The sequence below is a fragment of the Nerophis lumbriciformis genome, linkage group LG19, assembly GCF_033978685.3.
Source record: "Nerophis lumbriciformis linkage group LG19, RoL_Nlum_v2.1, whole genome shotgun sequence".
Lineage (NCBI taxonomy): Eukaryota > Metazoa > Chordata > Actinopteri > Syngnathiformes > Syngnathidae > Nerophis > Nerophis lumbriciformis.
Genome location: NC_084566.2, coordinates 13,939,125 through 13,961,355, shown reverse-complemented (window position 1 = coordinate 13,961,355; position 22,231 = coordinate 13,939,125). Strand labels below are relative to the sequence as shown.

At 38.9% G+C, this 22,231-nt stretch overlaps 2 protein-coding genes across 3 annotated transcripts in view; one reads left to right on the top strand and one right to left on the bottom strand.

Annotated features, from left to right (window-relative positions):
* The window catches only part of LOC133618816 (opsin-5-like), a 71,669-nt gene that overhangs the window by 1,613 nt on the left and 47,825 nt on the right, over nucleotides 1-22,231 (top strand). The window contains exons 1-3 of one of the 2 annotated variants that reach the window (XM_061979554.1): nucleotides 3,783-3,845; nucleotides 4,103-4,164; nucleotides 12,755-12,810. The exons of the other annotated variant lie outside the window; for it this stretch is intronic. The gene's annotated coding sequence lies outside the window, so the exon portion shown is untranslated. Of the gene's footprint in view, nucleotides 1-3,782; nucleotides 3,846-4,102; nucleotides 4,165-12,754; nucleotides 12,811-22,231 lie in introns of those variants that run through there. 2 annotated transcript variants of the gene reach the window in all.
* mep1bb (meprin A subunit beta b) overlaps nucleotides 1,225-22,231 on the bottom strand; it is a 26,394-nt gene continuing 5,387 nt past the window's right edge. The window contains exons 10-14 of the mRNA XM_061979830.1: nucleotides 17,782-17,997; nucleotides 16,075-16,539; nucleotides 15,830-16,006; nucleotides 11,241-11,385; nucleotides 1,225-1,408 (exon numbers count right to left, since the gene is read on the bottom strand). Coding sequence (XP_061835814.1) covers nucleotides 1,225-1,408; nucleotides 11,241-11,385; nucleotides 15,830-16,006; nucleotides 16,075-16,539; nucleotides 17,782-17,997 — 1,187 coding nt within the window. The remainder of the gene's footprint in view (nucleotides 1,409-11,240; nucleotides 11,386-15,829; nucleotides 16,007-16,074; nucleotides 16,540-17,781; nucleotides 17,998-22,231) is intronic.

Genomic DNA, 22,231 nt, shown 5'->3' with positions numbered 1-22,231 from the left:
TTCCGGGAGACTCCCGAAATTCAGCGCCTCTCCCGAAAACCTCCCGGGACAAATTTTCACCTGAAAATCTCCCGAAATTCAGGCGGAGCTGGAGGCCACGCCCCCTCCAGCTCCTGAGTGACGTGTTGACAGCCTGTTCACACGTCCGCTTCCCCACAATATAAACAGCTAATGATCGAGAGGGAGTTCTTGGTTTCTTATGTGGGTTTATTGTTAGGCAGTTTCATTAACGTCCTCCCAGCACACAACAACAGTTTTCGTCTACCATAAAGCAGTACGTCTGCCGTAAACAGCAATGTTGTGACACTTTTAAACAGGACAATACTGCCATCTACTGTACATGCATATGTGACCCACCCATAATGTGTCACATTTTTGTGTTGATTTATTTATTTTATTTTGTGGTTTGAATTCGTTTTTGGAGCTGTCATTACACATTTATCAGTATTCACATTGGTCAGTAGGGGGCAGTAGGGCGTTTCTTCCCAATTGAATGCTATCACCTGCAGACCGGAAGTGTCTTGTCACTGATGAGAGCGACCAGTCTGTGAACAATTGAAACGTCCTGTGTGCTTTTTCCTCCTGTATAACAGGTTAGTTTTGGTGAATCAACTCACTGAATAATATCCATGTGATTTTTATAAGTTTAAGTACACATTCTGATGGTGGAGCCTAACTCTAAAGTGTTTCTGAGTTGTAGTTTGTATTTGTGAATGAATCCAGTGCACAGCTGCAGTAATCAATACAAAAAGGCGACGTGAGTGCGCAATGTTTATATAGGAACTTCTGATCCTAATTCAGACTCCCAAATTAGAGCTCCCGTTTTCTTATTGATTTTATAATGTATATTTGTATAATGTGTGTGTTCTGAAATAGTGACAGAGAATAGAACAAGGATGGACAATTCAACCCTTAACTCAACAATGAGTAGATGAGTGTTATGTGTGTGTATATGTGTAAATAAATGAACACTGAAATTCAAGTATTTATTTATTTTATTTATATATATATATATATATATATATATATATATATATATATATATATATATATATATATATATATATATATATAGCTAGAATTCACTGAAAGTCAAGTATTTCTTATATATATATATATCTTAACCACGCCCCCGACCACGCCCCCCACCCCCCACCTCCCGAAATCGGAGGTCTCAAGGATGGCAAGTATGGTCTATCGTGGCCATGTTCTCCGTGACGACACTTAGACGAGCAGTGCCCTGGACTTGTACTTCTTCTTCACACACACGGCGGTGACCGCGGTCACGACCAGCATGGCGGCCAGCACGGACAGAGAGGAGGCCAGGGCGAGGGTGCGGTTGTCCGAGAGCGAGCCTTTGTGCTGGCAGCTGTCCCCGTAGGACCACCAGTCGGCCCCCACGGCACACCTGGGATGAGTGAACACGCAGGAAAGAAAGTTGGAAATCATCCACATGACATAAAATACCCCCCCAAAATAATTTTCCACCAAGTACCACCTCAGAAAACACTTGGCTCTCCACTTCAAAATACAGTAGCGTAAGAGGCCTAAGTAATCATTAAACACAAAGCAGAGGTTTTAACAATTATGTTTAATATTTTGGCCCCTGTAGGTGTAACGGAGTTAAAAATGCACTTTATTAATATTTCAGAATGTTTTTATTTTGTCATTGAAGTATTGTGTTTGTGTGAATTTTATCTCGAAAGAGTTCTTTATTTTTGTTGATTGACTTATTTTATTTTACTTAGCATATAAATGTTTGCCAACATTATTATGCTCCAAGCAAACATTTTTCTACATAAATGTTGATTTATGAAAGTAAAACCTACATTTTCTATTTGGTTTACTAATTTAAAATTATGCATTCAATCTTGAAAAATGATTGAAAATACAATCGCCCTTAAATTGATTTCGTTATTGCAGACATTTAAAGTGATTTAGATTAGCCTTTTTTTCTGTTTGAATTTTTTAGTATTAGTATTTATTTTATTTTTATTTTTTTATTTCCTTGACATGTTTTGCGAAAGACAGTATTTGCTCAACCTGATGGATGTTTGAAATTGTTGAGATTTGTTGAAAGTGCCTTGGTCTTTATGTACATTGTTCAATAAATTAAAAAAAAATGTTTTAATAATATATATATATATATATATATATATATATATATATATATATATATATATACATATATGTATTATTATTATTATTTTTTTTTTTTTTACTTTTTCCTGTCATGACATACTGTCAAAAAAAAGATGATGATAACAACCAAACCTACCCCCCCCCCCCCCCCCCCCCGCCCCCCTCCACACCCCGGATTGTAAATAATGTAAATAATTCAATGTGAATATCTTGTGTGATGACCAGAGGTGGGTAGAGTAGCCAGAAATTGTACTCAAGTAAGAGTACTGTTACTTTGGAGATTTACTACTCAAGTAAAAGTAATGAGTAGTCACCCAAATATTTACTTGAGTAAAAGTAAAAAGTATGTTGTGAAAAAACTACTCAAGTACTGAGTAACTGATGAGTAACATACACACACATATCATATATATATATATATATATATATATATATACATACACATACATTGATATATACAGTATATCATTTATATTTATTTATTTTGCTGTTTTTGTTTACATGTTAAAGGTGTTTTAATGAATATACATGCATGTTTAACACATATAGATTCCTTTCTTTCATGTTGACAAGAATATAAGTTGGTGTATTACCTGATTCTGATGACTTGCATTGATTGTAATCAGACAGCAGTGCTTAACGTCCACGTTTTCAAATGCAGGAGAAAAAAAGTTCCTCCTTTCTCTCTAATACCACATGAAAGTGGTTGGTTTTTGGTATCTTATTTGTCCAGCTTCCATATTCGTTTTCACACACTTTACAAGAAATACATTGGCGGCAAATTCCGTAGCTTGCTAGCTTGTTTGCGCTGGCTTTCGGAGACTCTTATTTTGAAAGCGCAGGCGCGATGGAGCGGCACTTTTATTGTGAAGACAGGAACTGTGCAGTCAGTCTTTAGGCTTGTGACGGGATGTACGTTTGAAATAAAAAAGTGTCTTTTTTCCTTCACACTTTTGATTGATTGATTGAAACTTGTATTAGTAGATTGCACAGTACAGTACATATTCCGTACAATTGACCACTAAATGGTAACACCCCAATAAGTTTTTCAACTTGTTTAAGTCAGGTCATGTGACCACCTGGCTCTGTTTGATTGGTCCAACGTCACCAGTGACTGCATCTGATTGGTGGAACGGAGTCAAACGTCACTAGTGACTGCATTTTATTGGTGGAACGGAGTGAAACGTCACCAGTAACGCAGGCACTTTGAAGGTCTGTCTGACAGACCAAAACAAACAAAGCGTGCATTAACAGATCGATAAAAATTAGTAGCGAGTAGCGAGCTGAATGTAGATAAAAGTAACGGAGTAAAAGTAGCGTTTCTTCTCTATAAATATACTCAAGTAAAAGTAAAAGTAAGTTGCATTAAAACTACTCTTAGAAGTACAATTTATCCCAAAAGTTACTCAAGTAGATGTAACGGAGTAAATGTAGCGCGTTACTACCCACCTCTGGTGATGACTGTATTATGATGATAGTATATATCTGTATCATGAATCAATTTAAGTGGACCCCGACTTAAACAAGTTGAAAAACTTATTCGGGTGTTACCATTTAGTGGTCAATTGTACGGAATATGTACTTCACTGTACAACCTACTAATAAAAGTCTCAATCAATCAATCAATCAAGTCGGCTTCCGTAGTTTCCTCTGGCTTCTGTAGCTCCTCCCCTTCCTCCTCACTTCCTGCTTGGGATGCTAAGGTGAGATGTGTTCAAATTGGTGTCGTTTTGTGTGTCGTTTTGTAACAAAAACGAACGGTTTATTTTTGTAATTCTTGCCTTATATTGTTGACTTTTTATGTATCCTTAAGATATCAAGTGTTTTTGTGTTATTTTAACCGCTATTTGTTAGAGTGATAGTGTTGGCGCCATTTGTTTGAAGGGGTCCTCTTTCATGTCACGTGACCAGTACGCAGCCTGTGTCCTGTTGGTTAATAAAGTATGTTTTCTATGTGCAGGAAGCAGAACTTACAAGGAGCCACAGAGAAGGACTTTATGTGATTTTTTTCTTAATTTTCAGGTATGTATAATCCTGTAAATTTGCATGTTGTCTTGCTTTTATTTAACGCCTTCCCTGCGCAGTTCTTTGTTTTGGCCGCTAGTCGGCAGTGTTTACATTTTGCATCTTGTATTGAGCCAATGCTTGATTGATTGATTGATTGACACTTTTATTAGTAGATTGCACAGTGAAGTACATATTCCGTACAATTGACCACTAAATGGTAACACCCGAATACGTTTTTCAACTTGTTGAAGTCGGGGTCCACAAATTGATTCATGAATGTGTAATGATAGTGTGTATTTCTTAAAAATGTTTAACCTTGACTTCGCTGCTTGCGATGCTGAGGAAGCAGAGCATTACAAGGAGTCACAGAGAAGGAGTTTATGTCAATTGTACTTAATTTTAAGGATAAAATCTCCTGTAAAGAAGTTAATTGTGTGACCGCTGTCTACAAACTCATCACAAGTCCAGACCCGTTACATAACATCACACACAGTCTGAACGGTAACAGTGTGTTTGAATATAGAACACATGTTTTTCGTATTTAAAAAAAAAAAATATTTACAAAACCCAAAACCAGTGTAGTTGGCACGTTGTGTAAAAGGTAAATAAATTATAAATGATAAATGGGTTATACTTGTATAGCGCTTTTCTACCTTCAAGGTACTCAAAGCGCTTTGACAGTATTTCCACATTTACCCATTCACACACACATTCACACACTGATGGCGGGAGCTGCCATGCAAGCAGCCATCAGGAGCAAGGGGTGAAGTGTCTTGCCCAAGGACACAACGGACGTGACTAGGATGGTAGAAGGTGGGGATTGAACCCCAGTAACCAGCAACACTCCGATTGCTGGCACGGCCACTCTACCAACTTCGCCACGCCAAATAAAAACAGAATTGATGTTTTGCAAATCCTTTTCAATCTATATTGAATGAATTATATAGACTGCAAAGACAATATACTTAACATTCGAACTGGTAAACTTTGCTATTTTTTGCAAATATTAGCTCATTTGGAATTTGATGCCTGCAACATGTTTCAAAAAAGCTGGCACAAGTGGCAAAAAGACTGAGGAAGTTGAGGAATGCTCATCAAAACACTTATTTGGAACATATCCCACAGGTGAACAGGTTAATTAGGAGCAGGTGGGTGCCATGATTGGGTATAAAAGCAGCTTCCATGAAATGCTCAGTCATTCACAAACAAGGATGGGGCGAGGGTCACCACTTTGTGAGCAAATGCGTGAGCAAATTGTCAAACAGTTTAAGAACAACATTTCTCAACGAGCTATTGCAAGGAATTTAGGGATTTCACCATCTACGGTCTGTAATAGGGATGTCCCGATCCAGGTTTTTGCACTTCCGATCCGATACCGATATTGTTTTTGCATTTCCGATCCGATACCGATACTGACCGATATTGGCCTATCCGAGCATGTATTAAAGTTTAAAGTTATTTAGCCTACTTAGTTGTCAGAATCATGTTGAAAAGGGTTTTAGTACTCTTGATAACAACTAGCCAGCTGAATTAGGGGAGTTTGAATAATACACAATGGTTGGTAACAAGAAACTGACCTGTTTATTCAAGGATAAACACAAAATAGACAAAATTATACATGACAAACAGAAATGGCATCATTGAACTAGGGCTGGGCGACATGGCCTTTTTTTAATATTGCGATATTTTAAGGCCATATTGCGATACACAATATATATCTCGATATTTTGCCTTAGCCTTGAATGAACACTTGATGCATATAATCACAGCAGTATGATGATTTTATGTGTTTTGATTAATTGATTGAGACTTTTATTAGTAGATTGCACAGTGAAGTACATATTCCGTACAATTGACCACTAAATGGTAACACCCCAATAAGTTTTTCAACTTGTTTAAGACGGGGTCCACTTAAATTGATTCATGATACAGATATATACTATTTTGATGATGTGGAGTCTAAGACGTGTGGCACCGAATGGAGATAAGCGTCTCGACAGACGTCACAATATTTGAACAATGATGACGAAAACTGTTGTCTCTGTCGTGTCCGTGTGTCGAAAATTTTTATGCGCTTATTTTTTTATTTGATTTTGTGCGTGGCATAGATTTGCCGTGCGCAGAGGACGCTTGAGCAGGCGCGCACCTTAGCAGCTGCGCTAGCATCACAGCTAACGTTAGCCATGCCGCTACCTCGCTCTCTGCTGGGAGAGGACGTATACGTATGTGACGTATGACGTGACAGTATGTGACGTGTGTAAGAAGGTGGGCTCGCTGTCTGTGAGGGAGACACAGAGTGAGAAGAGCCTGTCGTGTAATGCCAGCAGCTAAAAGCAACTGCGTGAGAATTGTGGATGTGTTGAAGGTGTGCTGGAAAATGCGGAACGGAAATTACGGAGCAGCAGAAAAGTGGAATGTATTATTTAAATAGGTGCGTTGGAAAACACGGACCGGGTTTTTAAAAAAAAAAACTGGATCTGGATCGGCATTTTCCCATGCCTTGCCGATACGCAATTTTTGGCAAATATCGGCAGCCGATCCGATCCAAATATCGGATCGGGACATCCCTAGTCTGTAATATCGTTAAAAGGTTCAGAGAATCTGGAAATATCACTGCACGTAAGCGGCAAGGCCGTGACCTTGGATCCCTCAGGCGGTACTGCATCAAAAAGCGACATCAGTGTGTAAAGGATATCACCACATGGGCTCAGGAACACTTCAGAAAACCACTGTCAGTAACTACAGTTTGTCGCTACAGGGTTTACTCCATTTCTTTCATTCCGCTATAGATAGCTCAAAACGTTGTGGGCAGATTTTCATCAAACTTTCAGGAAATTAAATTTTGGGGGGTGACCCAGATCACTGTCGAGATTTAGGACTTTTTTACTACTGGAAAGCAGGGGCTGGCATAAGTCTGCGCTCTCAAAGTGCTTTTCTATAATGTCTACTATATTGGATAAGGTTAAAGGTCTCTCTGTGGGTGTTATTTCATGTCAATGGGGCTCTCATAATGAAAATAAAAAACATATTTAGAAGGTTGTTTTTTTTACTTTGCGGAAATGTACCAATGAATGAATGAAATTAACCAATAAATCGCGATAAATTAGTGTTTACGGTATTATATTAATTATAGCATGTATATGTACAGTACAGGCCAAAAGTCTGGCCACACCTTCTCATTCAATGCATTTTCTTTATTTTCATGACTATTTACATTGTAGACCCTTTGCTCTTTTGCACACTCATTCTCTCAATGAGCTTCAAGAGGTAGTCACCTGAAATGGTTTTCCAACAGTCTTGAAGGAGTTCCCAGAGGTGTTAAGCACTTGTTGGTCCCAATGTAAATAGTCATGAAAATAAAGAAAATGCGTTGAATGAGAAGGTGTGTCCAAACCTTTGGCCTGTACTGTATAATAAATGTAAAAAAAAAAAAACTGAAGAAAGCATCTCTTGCCACTGTTTCCACTCATCATGACCGATTTTGGAGGATACATCCGGGGCCAAAAGTTTGGTGGTCCGAGAGGATTTTTGAAAGGCTGAAGTCATGGCACCATATGAATAATATTACCTTGAGCAACACAACACACTTCCTTTCATTGATATAGAACTATCACATGTTACATTATCTAACATTGACAAGTGGTATGATTTTGTTTTATTAATATGTTTAGGTTTAGCGTATACTAGGGATGTCCCGATCCAGGTTTTTGCACTTCCGATCAGATACCGATATTGTTTTTGCACTTCCGATCCGATACCGATACTGACCGATACCGATACTGGCCTATCCGAGCATGTATTAAAGTTTAAAGTTATTTAGCCTACTTAGTTGTCAGAATCATGTTGAAAAGGGTTTTAGTACTCTTGATAACAACTAGCCAGCTGAATTAGGGGAGTTTGAATAATACACAATGGTTGGTAACAAGAAACTGACCTGTTTATTCAAGGATAAACACAAAATAGACAAAATTATACATGACAAACAGAAATGGCATCATTGAAACTAGGGCTGGGCGATATGGCCTTTTTTTAATATTGCGATATTTTAAGGCCATATTGCGATACACGATATCTCGATCTTTTGCCTCAGCCTTGAATGAACACTTGATGCATATAATCACAGCAGTATGATGATTCTATGTGTTTTGATTGATTGATTGATTGATTGAGACTTTTATTAGTAGGTTGCACAGTGAAGTACATATTCCGTACAATTGACCACTAAATGGTAACACCCGAATAAGTTTTTCAACTTGTTTAAGTCGGGGTCCACTTAAATTGATTCATGATACAGATATATACTATCAGATATATACTATCATCATAATACAGTCATCACACAAGATAATCACATTGAATTATTTATAATCCGGGGTGTGGAGGGGGGCACCGGATGTAAGTGTCAAAAAGACAGCCAAAAGAGTTTGATATGAGAATAAATCTAAAGTTAAAATATACGGTAGGGTAGAAATGCACCCAATTGCAGGAAATTTAGTCTTGATTTTCAAAATGTTCTTTCAAGGCTTGCATGTCTACATTAAAACATTCTTCTTCATACTGCATTAATATATGCTACTTTTAAACTTTCATGCAGAGAAGGAAATCACAACTAAAAAAATCACTAATTTTTTCAGACGGTGTTGATGTGGAAATTTTTGCCTTGCATTTTGATGGTGTGGACGTGTGGCACCGAATGGAGATAAGCGTCTCGACAGACGTTACAATATTTGAACATTGATGACGAAAACTGTTTTCTCTGTTGTGTCCGTGTGTCGAACATTGTTATGCGCTTATTTTTTTATTTGATTTTGTGCGGCGTGGCATAGATTTGCTGTGCGCAGAGGACGTTTGAGCAGGCGCGCACCTTAGCGGCTGCGCTAGCATCACAGCTAACGTTAGCCATTCTGCTACCTCTCTGCTGGGAGAGGACGTATACGTATGTGACGTATGACGTGACAGTATGTGACGTGTGTAAGAAGGTGCGCTTGCTGTCTGTGAGAAGGAGACAGAAGAAGGAGTGAGAAGAGCCTGTAGTGTAATGCCAGCAGCTAAAAGCAACTGCGTGAGAATCCAGACTTGTGGATGTGTTGAAGGTGTGCTGGAAAATGCGGAACGGAAATAGGGAGCAGCAGAAAAGTGGAATGTATTATTTGAATCTGTGCATTGGAAAACACGGACCGTAGTTTTTTTTTAAATTGGATCTGGATCGGCATTTTCCCATGCCTTGCCGATACGCATTTTTTGGCAAATATCGGCGGCCGATCCGATCCAAATATCGGATCGGGACATCCCTAGCGTATGCACATATTTTGACATTAAAACAACATTTTAAAAATCTTTTTACCATTTAATTTACAACAAGGATTTAAACCCAAGACCTTCTGCTTTTGCAACAAAAGTACAAATGACGAGAACCACCAGAGGTCCAAGGGGGAAACCTGCCCCCGTATTCTTACCAGTGACCGAGCACGTGGCCAGAGTACATTTGGGGTCAAATTCAAGGTCAGATATTATTTACAATTGGTGTGTATGACCTGAGTTGGTTACAGTGCCACCTAGTGACAGCAGGAAATTACGAAAAAAGTTGACTTACTTGCGTAAACCCGTTCAACGCTTTCCGCGGCTTTAATTTGATTACAGTTGTTGGTGTTTGCGTGTTACAAAGAACACCTCTTATATGGCTGACAATGTTTGTTTGTTGCTTTGAGCACAATTACTAAGTACTAATGTGTATTGGGTAGGTTTGTACAGGTTAAATCACCAAAAATGATTCTCGGGCGGTGTGGGTGATGGGTCAAATGCAGAGAATAATTTTGCCACACCTAGTGTGTGTGTGACAATAATTGGTACTTTAACTTTAACTATACCGGTACTAGTATAGTACCGAGATACTAATGAATCATATTTGGTACTATACTGCCTCTAAAAAGTACCGGTCCCTGCCACCCCTTTTTTTAACAGGCATGACGGCGCGACGTCGTCACGATGTGACATTGCTAGTTTTACGAGCAGAGGAGCATGTTCGGCAGCGCACAATCACGGAGTACTTACAAGCAGACACAGTGTGTAGACAGAAAAGGGAGAATGGACGCATTTTGACTTAAAAACTAATGATAGATAGATAGTACTTTAATTATTCCTACGGGAGAGTTCCCTCAGGAAAATTAAAATGATAAAGGTGAAGTTATAACACTGAAACGCCCTCACAAAGAGGTGCTTTAAGACATGGCTAGCTCGCTAGCGACTAACGTCCATCCGCAGTCTGCAGTGTTTTAGCTACTTCTAAATTCTTACAAGTATCATCCCTGCAGGACGAGAAATAGCTAAACATGCTTCACTACACACCGTAGGAGGATACAATAGCTCACTGGCGTCACAATGTAAACAAATGCCATGGGTGGATCTCCACCTGACATCCGCTATAATGATACCAAGTACAGGAGCGTATTTAGTCGATACCACTATGATTACATCAATATTTTAAATCTTTTTTCGTTTTTTTAAAATTTATATAATGTTTATAAACTCAGGAAATATGTCCACCAAATTATGACCACTGTGTGATCCTGTAACTACTTGGTATCGGATCGATACCCGAATTTGTGGTATCATCCAAAACTAATGTAAAGTATCCAAACAACAGAAGAATAAGTGATTATTACATTTTAACAGAAGTGTATATAGAACATGTTGAAATGGAAAGTAAGCAGATATTAACAGTAAGTGAACATGTAGATTAATCATTCATTTTCTACCACTTGTGCCTCATACGTTTGCAATGACACAATATGTTATTGCATACGTCAGCAGACTAATTAGGAGCCTTTGTTTGTTTACTTACTACTAAAAGACAAGTTGTCTAGTATGTTCACTATTTTATTTAAGGACAAAAATGCAATCAGAAAAACATTATTGGCTTTATTTTAACAAAAAATCCTATGGTACTTTAAACATATGCCATTTTTTATGGTCCCCTTTATTTAAAAAAGTATCAAAATACATTTTGGTACCGGGACAACCCATGTATTGGGTCTCGTCATAATAAACGGGACCCTTTGTCATAATTGTCACTCCAGAGTTAATTCCCTCACCTGCAAACGGGTTTTCCTTGGTCCGGCACGCACACGCCGTCATTCTGACACTCCACATTTGCACACACCTCAGAGGGCCCGTTGGTGGTGGTTGGAGATGGAGTGGAAGCGGGTAGAGGTTGGCTGACGGTCAGATGAGACACATCTAAAGAGGGCGAGGAAGGTTTTTAATTGGATTCAAGTGATGAAACGAATGGGTAAACAAAGCTGTGATTGATGAATTATAGATGTGGACGAGGCACACATCTATAAGTGAGCGGCTCGGTGAATACCAATATGGACTGGCACTGTGTTTGACTGGAGATTTACAATAACGCTTTCTCACATTTCCTGTTAGTCCACAATGTTCCTTGGAAAATGTCCAAGGGCCTGATTTACTAAGATCTAAATACATTGCGCTAAACAGCGTGAGCAGTCTATAAAATAGCGTGTACTTTTAGTGGGCGTGTGATTTACTAAGACTGCATGTGCAATTGATAAGTGGCGCAGACCGCATTATTTAAATGAGTTTTTTGCGTTTACTACAGGGGGCATCACTACCACTCTCATTTACTGCGCATTTATGTTATCATGTGGCTTTTTTGCTGTGTTCTTAAACATGCAGGAGACAACTACCACTTGTTATGGGCATTTTAGAAGCAGTCATGCATTGCTACATTGGCATCACTTTATTTTTCTTTCCATTTTTACCGCCAAAGGTGCATGGGCTGCACTACTACGCTCAAGACGCTAAAAATACATACTTCAAGATGTTGTTATCGTATAGCATACATCAGGGGTGTCCAAACTGCAGACGCCATAAATTTGATGAGAAATTTGGTCCGCAGGGTGTTTCCAGATTAATTTTAAATATTTAAAAATCTAATTTCTGCAAAGTTGCCACCATCTTGTTGACAATGTGAGTGACATGCTTTAAGCTGAATTCAGTAAAGTATTTAATTATATGACCCAATCCTAAACACTTTTCCCTACTCGCGCAGAAAAATAAAAGTGCAATAAAAACAAAAAGTCAACACACATAGTCACGAATGTCCAAACACCATAAAACATTTTAAATTACACCCATTTAAACCCATTACAATGCATGATGGGAAAAATACTAAACACTCTCTCCACACTTATCTATGTTTGGCACAGTCTTGGCTGCTTGATATTTCTGATTGATTACAAAACTTTAAAAGGGAACTGCACTTTTTTGGGGAATTTTGCCTATCGTTCACAATCATTAGGAAAGACATGACGACGGATGTATTTTTTTTTTAATGCATTCTAACTCATAAATAAACGGAAATTAAAGTCTGCTCACAGTGGTGCCAATGGGAGGGTCTCTATTCCGCCCATAAAACCCCATACAAAACATCCAAAAAGCACCAGCAATACTCCATGTACATTTCGTGACTTGAATATTAACCAAGTATTAGTGATATTGTCATAAGCGCTAACTATTTAGCGGTGTTCCGATGTTGACATGATCGACTGATGAGCTGCTTGCTTGTTTCCTTACTTTATTGCAGATCATAAATCATGCCTCTCACCTGGATAGCAGAAGGATGAGGACATATTCCAACAAGTTGGTACACTTTGACAGCCAATTTACACCCGGAAATGGCCAAAACGACACGAAAAAACGCTTGGTTCCACCCCACCTTTTTTTTTGTGCAAGGATTATGAGTCATTCTTCCTCTAAATGAGAATATATGAACATCCTAGCAGTCTGCATCTTAATGACAGCAGACATTGTACAATAAGTGATGTTTTATTATGTTTGTTGCCTCTCATAAAGTCTGCAGTGAGTAATATTCAGTGATGAAGAAAAAAAAGCGAACGTTGTGATGCGTTTTTGAAATGAATACGTCGCGTATGCTTAAAATGATCAAAATACGTAAATGTTAAATGTTATTATAAATGTGCCTGTTACTACATTACATATATAGTTACATCATGTATATAAAACATTAATGCAGGTATTTAGATGTTTTTTAAGGGCTTTAGACCTGCTCAGTGGCCTTGTGGTTAGAGTGTCCGCCCTGAGATCAGTTGGTCGTGAGTTCAAGCCAAGTCTTACCAAAGACTATAAAAAATGGGACCCATTATCTCCCTGCTTGGCACTCAGCATCAAAGGTTGGAATTGGGGGTTAAATCACCGAAATAATTCCCGAGCGCGGCCACCCCTGCTGCTCACTGCTCCCCTCACCTCCCAGGGGGTGGAACAAAGGGGATGGGTCAAATGCAGAGGTTTATTTCACCACACCTAGTGTGTGTGTGACTATCAATGGTACTTTAACTTAACTTTATAGGCAGAATAGAGCAGATTTTTGATTGCATTGATTTAATATTTAGAATGCATTAAAAAAATACATCTGTCATCTTGTCTATATATACAGTACAGGCCAAAGGTTTGGACACACCTTTTCATTTTAATGCGTTTTCTTTATTTTCATGACTATTTAAATTGTAGATTGTCACTGAAGGCATCAAAATTACGACACCTGGGAAGTGAAAACCCTTTCAGGTGACTACCTTTTTAAGTTCATCGAAAGTGCAAAACAGTAATCGGAGCAAAGGGTGGCTATTTTGAAGAAACTAGAATATAAAACATGTTTTCAGTTATTTTACCTTTTTTTGTTAAGTACATAACTCCACATGTGTTCATTCATAGTTTTGATGCCTTCAGTGACAATCTACAATGTAAATAGTCATGAAAATAAATAAAACACATTGAATGGGAAGGTGTGTCCAAACCTTTGGCATGTACTGTATATATATATATATATATATATATATATATATATATATATATATATATACTGTGTTTATATATACATATAAGCTATATATATAAAATATAATTATTTTTAGCCCAATGCGGCCCCCATGTCAAAAAGTTTGCACACCCCTGCATTAGACTATATATATATATATATATATATATATATTATTTAAATATAATATTAATATTAAAAATATAAATATTTTTAGCCCAATGCATCCCCCAAATCAAAAAGTTTGGACACCCATGGGATGTATGTTAGTAATACATATAGTGTGTAGAAAAAAACGAACGTCATTAAAAAAAATATTAAATGACACCAAAATGCATCAATTGAATTTGTTTTAATCGGCCACTTAGGTCATCCAGCAGCTATGAAATTATAAAAGGTTGTTGCTGAAGAGACAATGTGTCTAATATTTTTGATTTCACATAGGACGGAGGATACTCTGTCCATCTTCTGTCTTTGCAGTGTGATCACTCCACTCGCACAGCGTTGTGTGGAAATTAGGGGTGTAACGGTACGTGTTTTGTATTGAACCGTTTCGGTACGGGGACTTCGGTTCGGTAAGGGGGTGTACCGAACGAGTTTCTAAGCTAAAGTCTTAACAGGCTGCTTTGCTTCTTCTGCCTCTGTCTCAGCACCCAGCATTGTCCCACCCACACAACCATCTGATTGGTACACACAAAGCGGTAACAGCCAATCAGCAGTGCATATCCAGGGCGCATGTCGTCAGTGCTTCTGCGGTGGGGTTAGCAGATAGGTGTTTAGCAGGTGAGCATAAGGCAGCATACTATCCCCAAATTAAAATAAACACCTCCCAGTCAACTACTAGTAACATCACTATGAGCCCGTTGACCTTCTAGAAACTTAAACTGTAGCTCAGCTCGCTCGCAGTCCTGGCTTGAGGTGAAGGATAATTCGCTTTTTGCGTAGCGTTAGCTCATTTTGCGGAGTGTGTGTGTAGTCTCTCCTATTGCTTATTCTTATTGCTTGTACTATTTTTTCAGCTATAGTTACATTAATCATTAGTAATGGAGCAGCCTAGTTTTGAATGGCAGGGTCCCTGGAAATATTTCAAAAAATGTTGATAAAAATATAACATTTACATAATAAAAATCAACTACAGGCTTCCCAAATGCTGTAATAAATTAAGCATGATGAGTTGACTTGAAACTGTTTAATGTTGCACTTTTTATATGTAGAAGAAAAGTTTTGTCATTCTATTTAATCTGAGCATCAACTTGAGGCAGTTTAATGTTGATTAACGTGGGCATAATGATTATAGTGTTTCCAATGTTAAAAGGATAAGGCCATTGTTTACAAATTTGGTAAATAAATAACCAAAAAATGTATATTTTGTTGTTTTCTTACTGTACTGAAAATGAACCGAACCGTGACCTCTGAACCGAGGTATGTACCGAACCGAAATTTTTGTGTACCGTTACACCCCTAGTGGAAATATTGCGTGTCCTTTTCAAATGTGCTAAAACGAACGCACTTTCACCTCCGAGTATTGTGAGTTTTGTTCTTCAGCATTTATTTTGCATATTGATAAAGATAGAGACGCAAGAGGATTGCAAGCCTTATTCTGCTCACTTTACCGACGCAATCCACTTTGCACACGTTTAGCCGATCAGTTTTGGGTGTGCTTTTGAGTTTGCACGTATTTTAGTACATGCAAACCTTTAGTAAATCAAGCCCCAACTATTCTTCCTTCTAAATAGAGAGGAAGCTGACAGAACTGCTATTTATTCTTCCTTCAGTCACTTTGGTCAGGTGTCCCAATACTTGTGTCCATGCAGTGTGTGCTTTTACCCTCCATACTGAGGAGAAAGATAGCGTCCCCTCCCTTGATAAAATCCCTGCTCTTGGCTCTCAGGTGGGTGAGGTACACTGAAGTACCAGAGCCGGGTCCACGGAAATACTTGGACCCATCTGAGTCTGTCACCTCAGTGCCCACCTTGCGAGGGTCGTCCCAGAAGAGCTTGGATCCTGATTGACGGGGTGAATTAGTGAGGTCACCAAAGCAGAGAGTTGTGGAATATGAAAGATATGAGAACCTGAGGTCTTCTTAGGATCTGTGGTGACACTGCGCTGGTTGGACATGCGCTTCTGGATGTGCGAGTGCTGGTCCATGAGCATCATGGTGATTTGTTTCCAGGGGCAAGGCCACGTCTGCCCGCTGTCCTCCGCCCGGGCCACCAAATTAGCGTAGGCCGACAGCTGACCCGGGTAACCGGTCTTCCCGCTGGGATAGAGCTTCATCTGGAAGGTGTAGCCCTCCTTGGAAGTGAACGGCGGGCTACGGATGGCCTCGTTCATGGGGGTGTTGTCCATGACCTGGCTGAAGTTCTTCACGCGCCATACGAACTCTGGACATTTGGTCTCCGAGATGTTGATATCATCCAGAGAGAGGCCACCTGAAGAAGATCCTGTGCCTTTTTTGGCGCCCTGGAAGACCACGCGGAAATTCTTTGTCACGTCCAGGCTGATGTGGTGCAGCTGCCACAGGTCCTGAGGGGGTCCTGTGCCGTCACGTAAAAAACATTTTATTAAGAAGCATGTGGACAACAAGGAACTAGAGTTGTACGGTATACCAGTACTAATATAGTATCGCGGTACTAATGAATCAAAAACGGTACTATACTCTGTTTGAAAAGTACCGGTTCGGCGTATTTTTATTTTTTTACAGGCATGACGGCGGTCGTCGTGACATTGCTGATTTTACAAGCAGAGGAGCATGTTCGGCAGCGCACAATCACGGAGTACTTACAAGCAGACACAGTGTGTAGACAGAAAAGGGAGAATGGACGCATTTTGGCTTAAAAACTGACTATAAAGGTGAAGTTATAACACTGAAACACCCTCAGGAAGAGGTGCTTTAAGACATGGCTAGCTAGTTAGCGGCTAACATCCATCCGCAGTTGGCAGTGTTTTAGCTACTTCTAAATGACTAATCCTCGCCTCCATGGCGACAAATAAAGTAAGTTTCTTACAAGTATCATCCCCGCAGAATGAGGAATAGCTAAACATGCTTCACTACACACCGTAGGAGGATACAATAGCTCACCGGCGTCGCAATGTAAACAAATGCCATGGGTGGATCTACACCTGACATCCACTGTAATGATACCAAGTATAAGAGCGTATCTAGTTGATACTACTATGATTACATGAAAAAAATTTTTTGTCACAAAATCTCTTTTCTTTCTTTTTTTTAAAATTCCTATTATATTCATAAACTCAGGAAATACGTTCCTGGACACACGAGAACTTAAACTATGACCAATGTATGATCCTGTAACTACTTGGTATCGGATCGATTCCTAAATTTGTGGTATTATCCAAAACTAATGTAAAGTATCAAACAACAGAAGAATAAGTGATTATTACATTTTAACAGAAGTGTAGATAGAACATGTCGAAACAGAAACTAAGCAGATATTAACAGTAAATGAACAAGTAGATTAATAATGTATTTTTACAGCTTGTCCTTTATAATTTTGACATAATAATAGAATGATAAATGACACAATATGTTAATGCATACGTCAGCAGCCAAATCAGGAGCCTTTGTTTGCTTACTTACTACTAAAAGCTAAGAAACATATGTTTAATGTACCCTAAAATTGTTTGTTAAAATAAAGCTAATTGTGCCATTTTTTTGTGGTCCCCTTTATTTAAAAAGTATCGAAATACATTTTGGTACTGGTACCAAAATATTGGTATCGAGACAACCCTACAAGGAACACTTGAGTGATACCGACCATCAATAGTAGTGATGAGGCGCAGTTTCCCAGCAGGGTTTGTGCTGTCATACTCGCGCACAAAGACGCTCAGTGTGTCGTTGGGGCCGCCGCTGTTGTAGAAGAAGAATTGCAGACATTGGTAGCCTCTTTTGGGGTACAGCATTCTGCTCTCAAGGTTGGCCGTGTCGTCAACATTCAACGTGTTTGTGAATACGTGCATGAAATAGCCAGAACCTAAAAACACACACATTGGTTCAAGCAGTCAACAGCCAACAAATGGTGCTTATTAATTAGTGGTAGACAGACTCTGTGGCACTATTACAGCATTTGTGTCAAAAATAGTGTTTAATACAAAATGAAAAATGAGGATTCCCTCCAAATTCTTCAGGACAACCTAAAATCATCAGCCCGGAGGTTGGGTCTTAGGCGCAATTGGGTGTTCCAACAGGACAATAACCCCAAACACACATCAAAAGTGGTAAAGGAATGGCTAAATCAGGCTAGAATTAAGGTTTTAGAATGGCCTTCCCAAAGTCCTGACTTAAACGTGTGGACAATGCTGAAGAAACAAGTCCATGTCAGAAAACCAACACGTTTAGCTAAACTGCACCAATTTTGTCAAGACGAGTGCTCAAAAATTAAACCAGAAGCTTTCCAGCAGCTTGTGAATGGCTACCAAAAGCACCTTATTGCAGTGAAACTTGCCAAGGGACATGTAACCAAATATTAACATTGCTGTATGTATACTTTTGACCCAGCAGATTTGGTCACATTTTCAGTAGACCCATAATAAATTCATAAAAGAACCAAACTTCATGAATGTTTTTTGTGACCAACAAGTATGTGCTCCAATCACTCTATCACACACAAATAAGAGTTGTAGAAAGTATTGGAAACTCAAGACAGCCATGACATTATGTTCTTTACAAGTGTATGTAAACTTTTGATCGCGACTCTGTATATATATGTATATATATATATATATATATATATATATATAAATACATATATACTGTGTATATATATACACACACACTCACACACACACACACATATATATATATATATATATATATATATATATATATATATGTCTTAATAAGGTTATCCAAAAAATAGTGCTCGATACCGTAGTAGAGCGCAATATATGTATGTGTGGGAAAAAAATCACAAGACTATTTCATCTCTACAGGCCTGTAGAGATGAAATAGTCTTGTGATTTTTTTCCCACACATACATATATATATATATATATATATATATATATATATATATATATATATATATACAAACCCCGTTTCCATATGAGTTGGGAAATTGTGTTAGATGTAAATATAAATGGAATACAATAATTTGCAAATCATTTTCAACCCATATTCAGTTGAATATGCTACAAAGACAACATATTTGATGTTTAAACTGATAAACATTTTTTTTTTGCAAATAATCATTAACTTTAGAATTTCATGCCAGCAACACGTGACAAAGAAGTTGGGAAAGGTGGCAATAAATACTGATAAAGTTGAGGAATGCTCATCAAACACCTTTTTGGAACATCCCACAGGGGAACAGGCTAATTGGGAACAGGTGGGTGCCATGATTGGGTATAAAAGTAGATTCCATGAAATGCTCAGTCATTCACAAACAAGGATGGGACAAGGGTCACCACTTTGTCAACAAATGCGTGAGCAAATTGTTGAGCAGTTTAAGAAAAACCTTCCTCAACCAGCTATTGCAAGGAAGTTAGGGATTTCACCATCTACGGTCCGTAATATCATCAAAGGGTTCAGAGAATCTGGAGAAATCACTGCACGTAAGCAGCTAAGCCCGTGACCTTCGATCTCTCAGGCTGTACTGCATCAACAAGCGACATCAGTGTGTAAAGGATATCACCACATGGGCTCAGGAACACTTCAGAAACCCACTGTCAGTAACTACAGTCGGTCGCTACATCTGTAAGTGCAAGTCAAAACTCTCCTATGCAAGGCAAAAACCTTTCATCAACCACACCCAGAAACGCCGTCAACTTCGCTGGGCCTGAGCTCATCTAAGATGGACTGATACAAAGTGGAAAAGTGTTCTGTGGTCTGACGAGTCCACATTTCAAATTGTTTTTGGAAACTGTGGACGTCGTGTCCTCCGGACCAAAGAGGAAAAGAACCATCCGGATTGTTATAGGCGCAAAGTGTAAAAGCCAGCATCTGTGATGGTATGGGGGTGTATTAGTGCCCAAGACATGGGTAACTTACACATCTGTGAAGGCGCCATTAATGCTGAAAGGTACATACAGGTTTTGGAGCAACATATGTTGCCATCCAAGCAACGTTACCATGGACACCCCTGCTTATTTCAGCAAGACAATGCCAAGCCACGTGTTACATCAATTTGGCTTCATAGTAAAAGAGTGCGGGTACTAGACTGGCCTGCCTGTAGTCCAGACCTGTCTCCCATTGAAAATGTGTGGCGCATTATAAAGCCTAAAATACCACAACGGAGACCCCGGACTGAGAAGCTTAAAAAATGTGTCTTCTCAGTTCCCACACGTTTACTGAGTGTTGTTAAAAGGAAAGGCCATGTACCACAGTGGTGAACATGCCCTTTCCCAACTACTTTGGCACGTGTTGCAGCCATGAAATTCTAAGTCAATTATTATTTGCAAAAAAAAAATTAAGTTTATGAGTTTGAACATCAAATATCTTGTCTTTGTAGTGCATTCAATTGAATATGGGTTGAAAAGGATTTGCAAATCATTGTATTCCGTTTATATTTACATCTAACACAATTTCCCAACTCATATGGAAACGGGGTATATATATATATATATATATATATATATATATATATATATATATATATATATATATATATATATATATATATATATATATACATACAGGTAAAAGCCAGTAAATTAGAATATTTTGAAAAACTTGATTTATTTCAGTAATTGCATTCAAAAGGTGTAACTTGTACATTATATTTATTCATTGCACACAGACTGATGCATTCAAATGTTTATTTCATTTAATTTTGATGATTTGAAGTGGCAACAAATGAAAATCCAAAATTCCGTGTGTCACAAAATTAGAATATTACTTAAGGCTAATACAAAAAAGGGATTTTTAGAAATGTTGGCCAACTGAAAAGTATGAAAATGAAAAATATGAGCATGTACAATACTCAATACTTGGTTGGAGCTCCTTTTGCCTCAATTACTGCATTAATGCGGCGTGGCATGGAGTCGATGAGTTTCTGGCACTGCTCAGGTGTTATGAGAGCCCAGGTTGCTCTGATAGTGGCCTTCAACTCTTCTGCGTTTTTGGGTCTGGCATTCTGCATCTTCCTTTTCACAATACCCCACAGATTTTCTATGGGGCTAAGGTCAGGGGAGTTGGCGGGCCAATTTAGAACAGAAATACCATGGTCCGTAAACCAGGCACGGGTAGATTTTGCGCTGTGTGCAGGCGCCAAGTCCTGTTGGAACTTGAAATCTCCATCTCCATAGAGCAGGTCAGCAGCAGGAAGCATGAAGTGCTCTAAAACTTGCTGGTAGACGGCTGCGTTGACCCTGGATCTCAGGAAACAGAGTGGACCGAAACCAGCTGGACTGCTGCTGAGTGGTCCAAAGTCATGTTTTCTGACGAAAGCAAATTTTGCATTTCGAGGTCCCAGAGTCTGGAGGAAGACAGGAGAGGCACAGGATCCACGTTGCCTGAAGTCTAGTGTAAAGTTTCCACCATCAGTGATGGTTTGGGGTGCCATGTCATCAGCTGGTGTCGGTCCACTCTGTTTCCTGAGATCCAGGGTCAACGCAGCCGTCTACCAGCAAGTTTTAGAGCACTTCATGCTTCCTGCTGCTGACCTGCTCTATGGAGATGGAGATTTCAAGTTCCAACAGGACTTGGCGCCTGCACACAGCGCAAAATCTACCCGTGCCTGGTTTACGGACCATGGTATTTCTGTTCTAAATTGGCCCGCCAACTCCCCTGACCTTAGCCCCATAGAAAATCTGTGGGGTATTGTGAAAAGGAAGATGCAGAATGCCAGACCCAAAAACGCAGAAGAGTTGAAGGCCACTATCAGAGCAACCTGGGCTCTCATAACACCTGAGCAGTGCCAGAAACTCATCGACTCCATGCCACGCCGCATTAACGCAGTAATTGAGGCAAAAGGAGCTCCAACCAAGTATTGAGTATTGTACATGCTCATATTTTTCATTTGCATACTTTTCAGTTGGCCAACATTTCTAAAAATCCCTTTTTTGTATTAGCCTTAAGTAATATTCTAATTTTGTGACACACGGAATTTTGGATTTTCATTTGTTGCCACTTCAAATCATCAAAATTAAATGAAATAAACATTTGAATGCATCAGTCTGTGTGCAATGAATAAATATAATGTACAAGTTACACCTTTTGAATGCAATTACTGAAATAAATCAAGTTTTTCAAAATATTCTAATTTACTG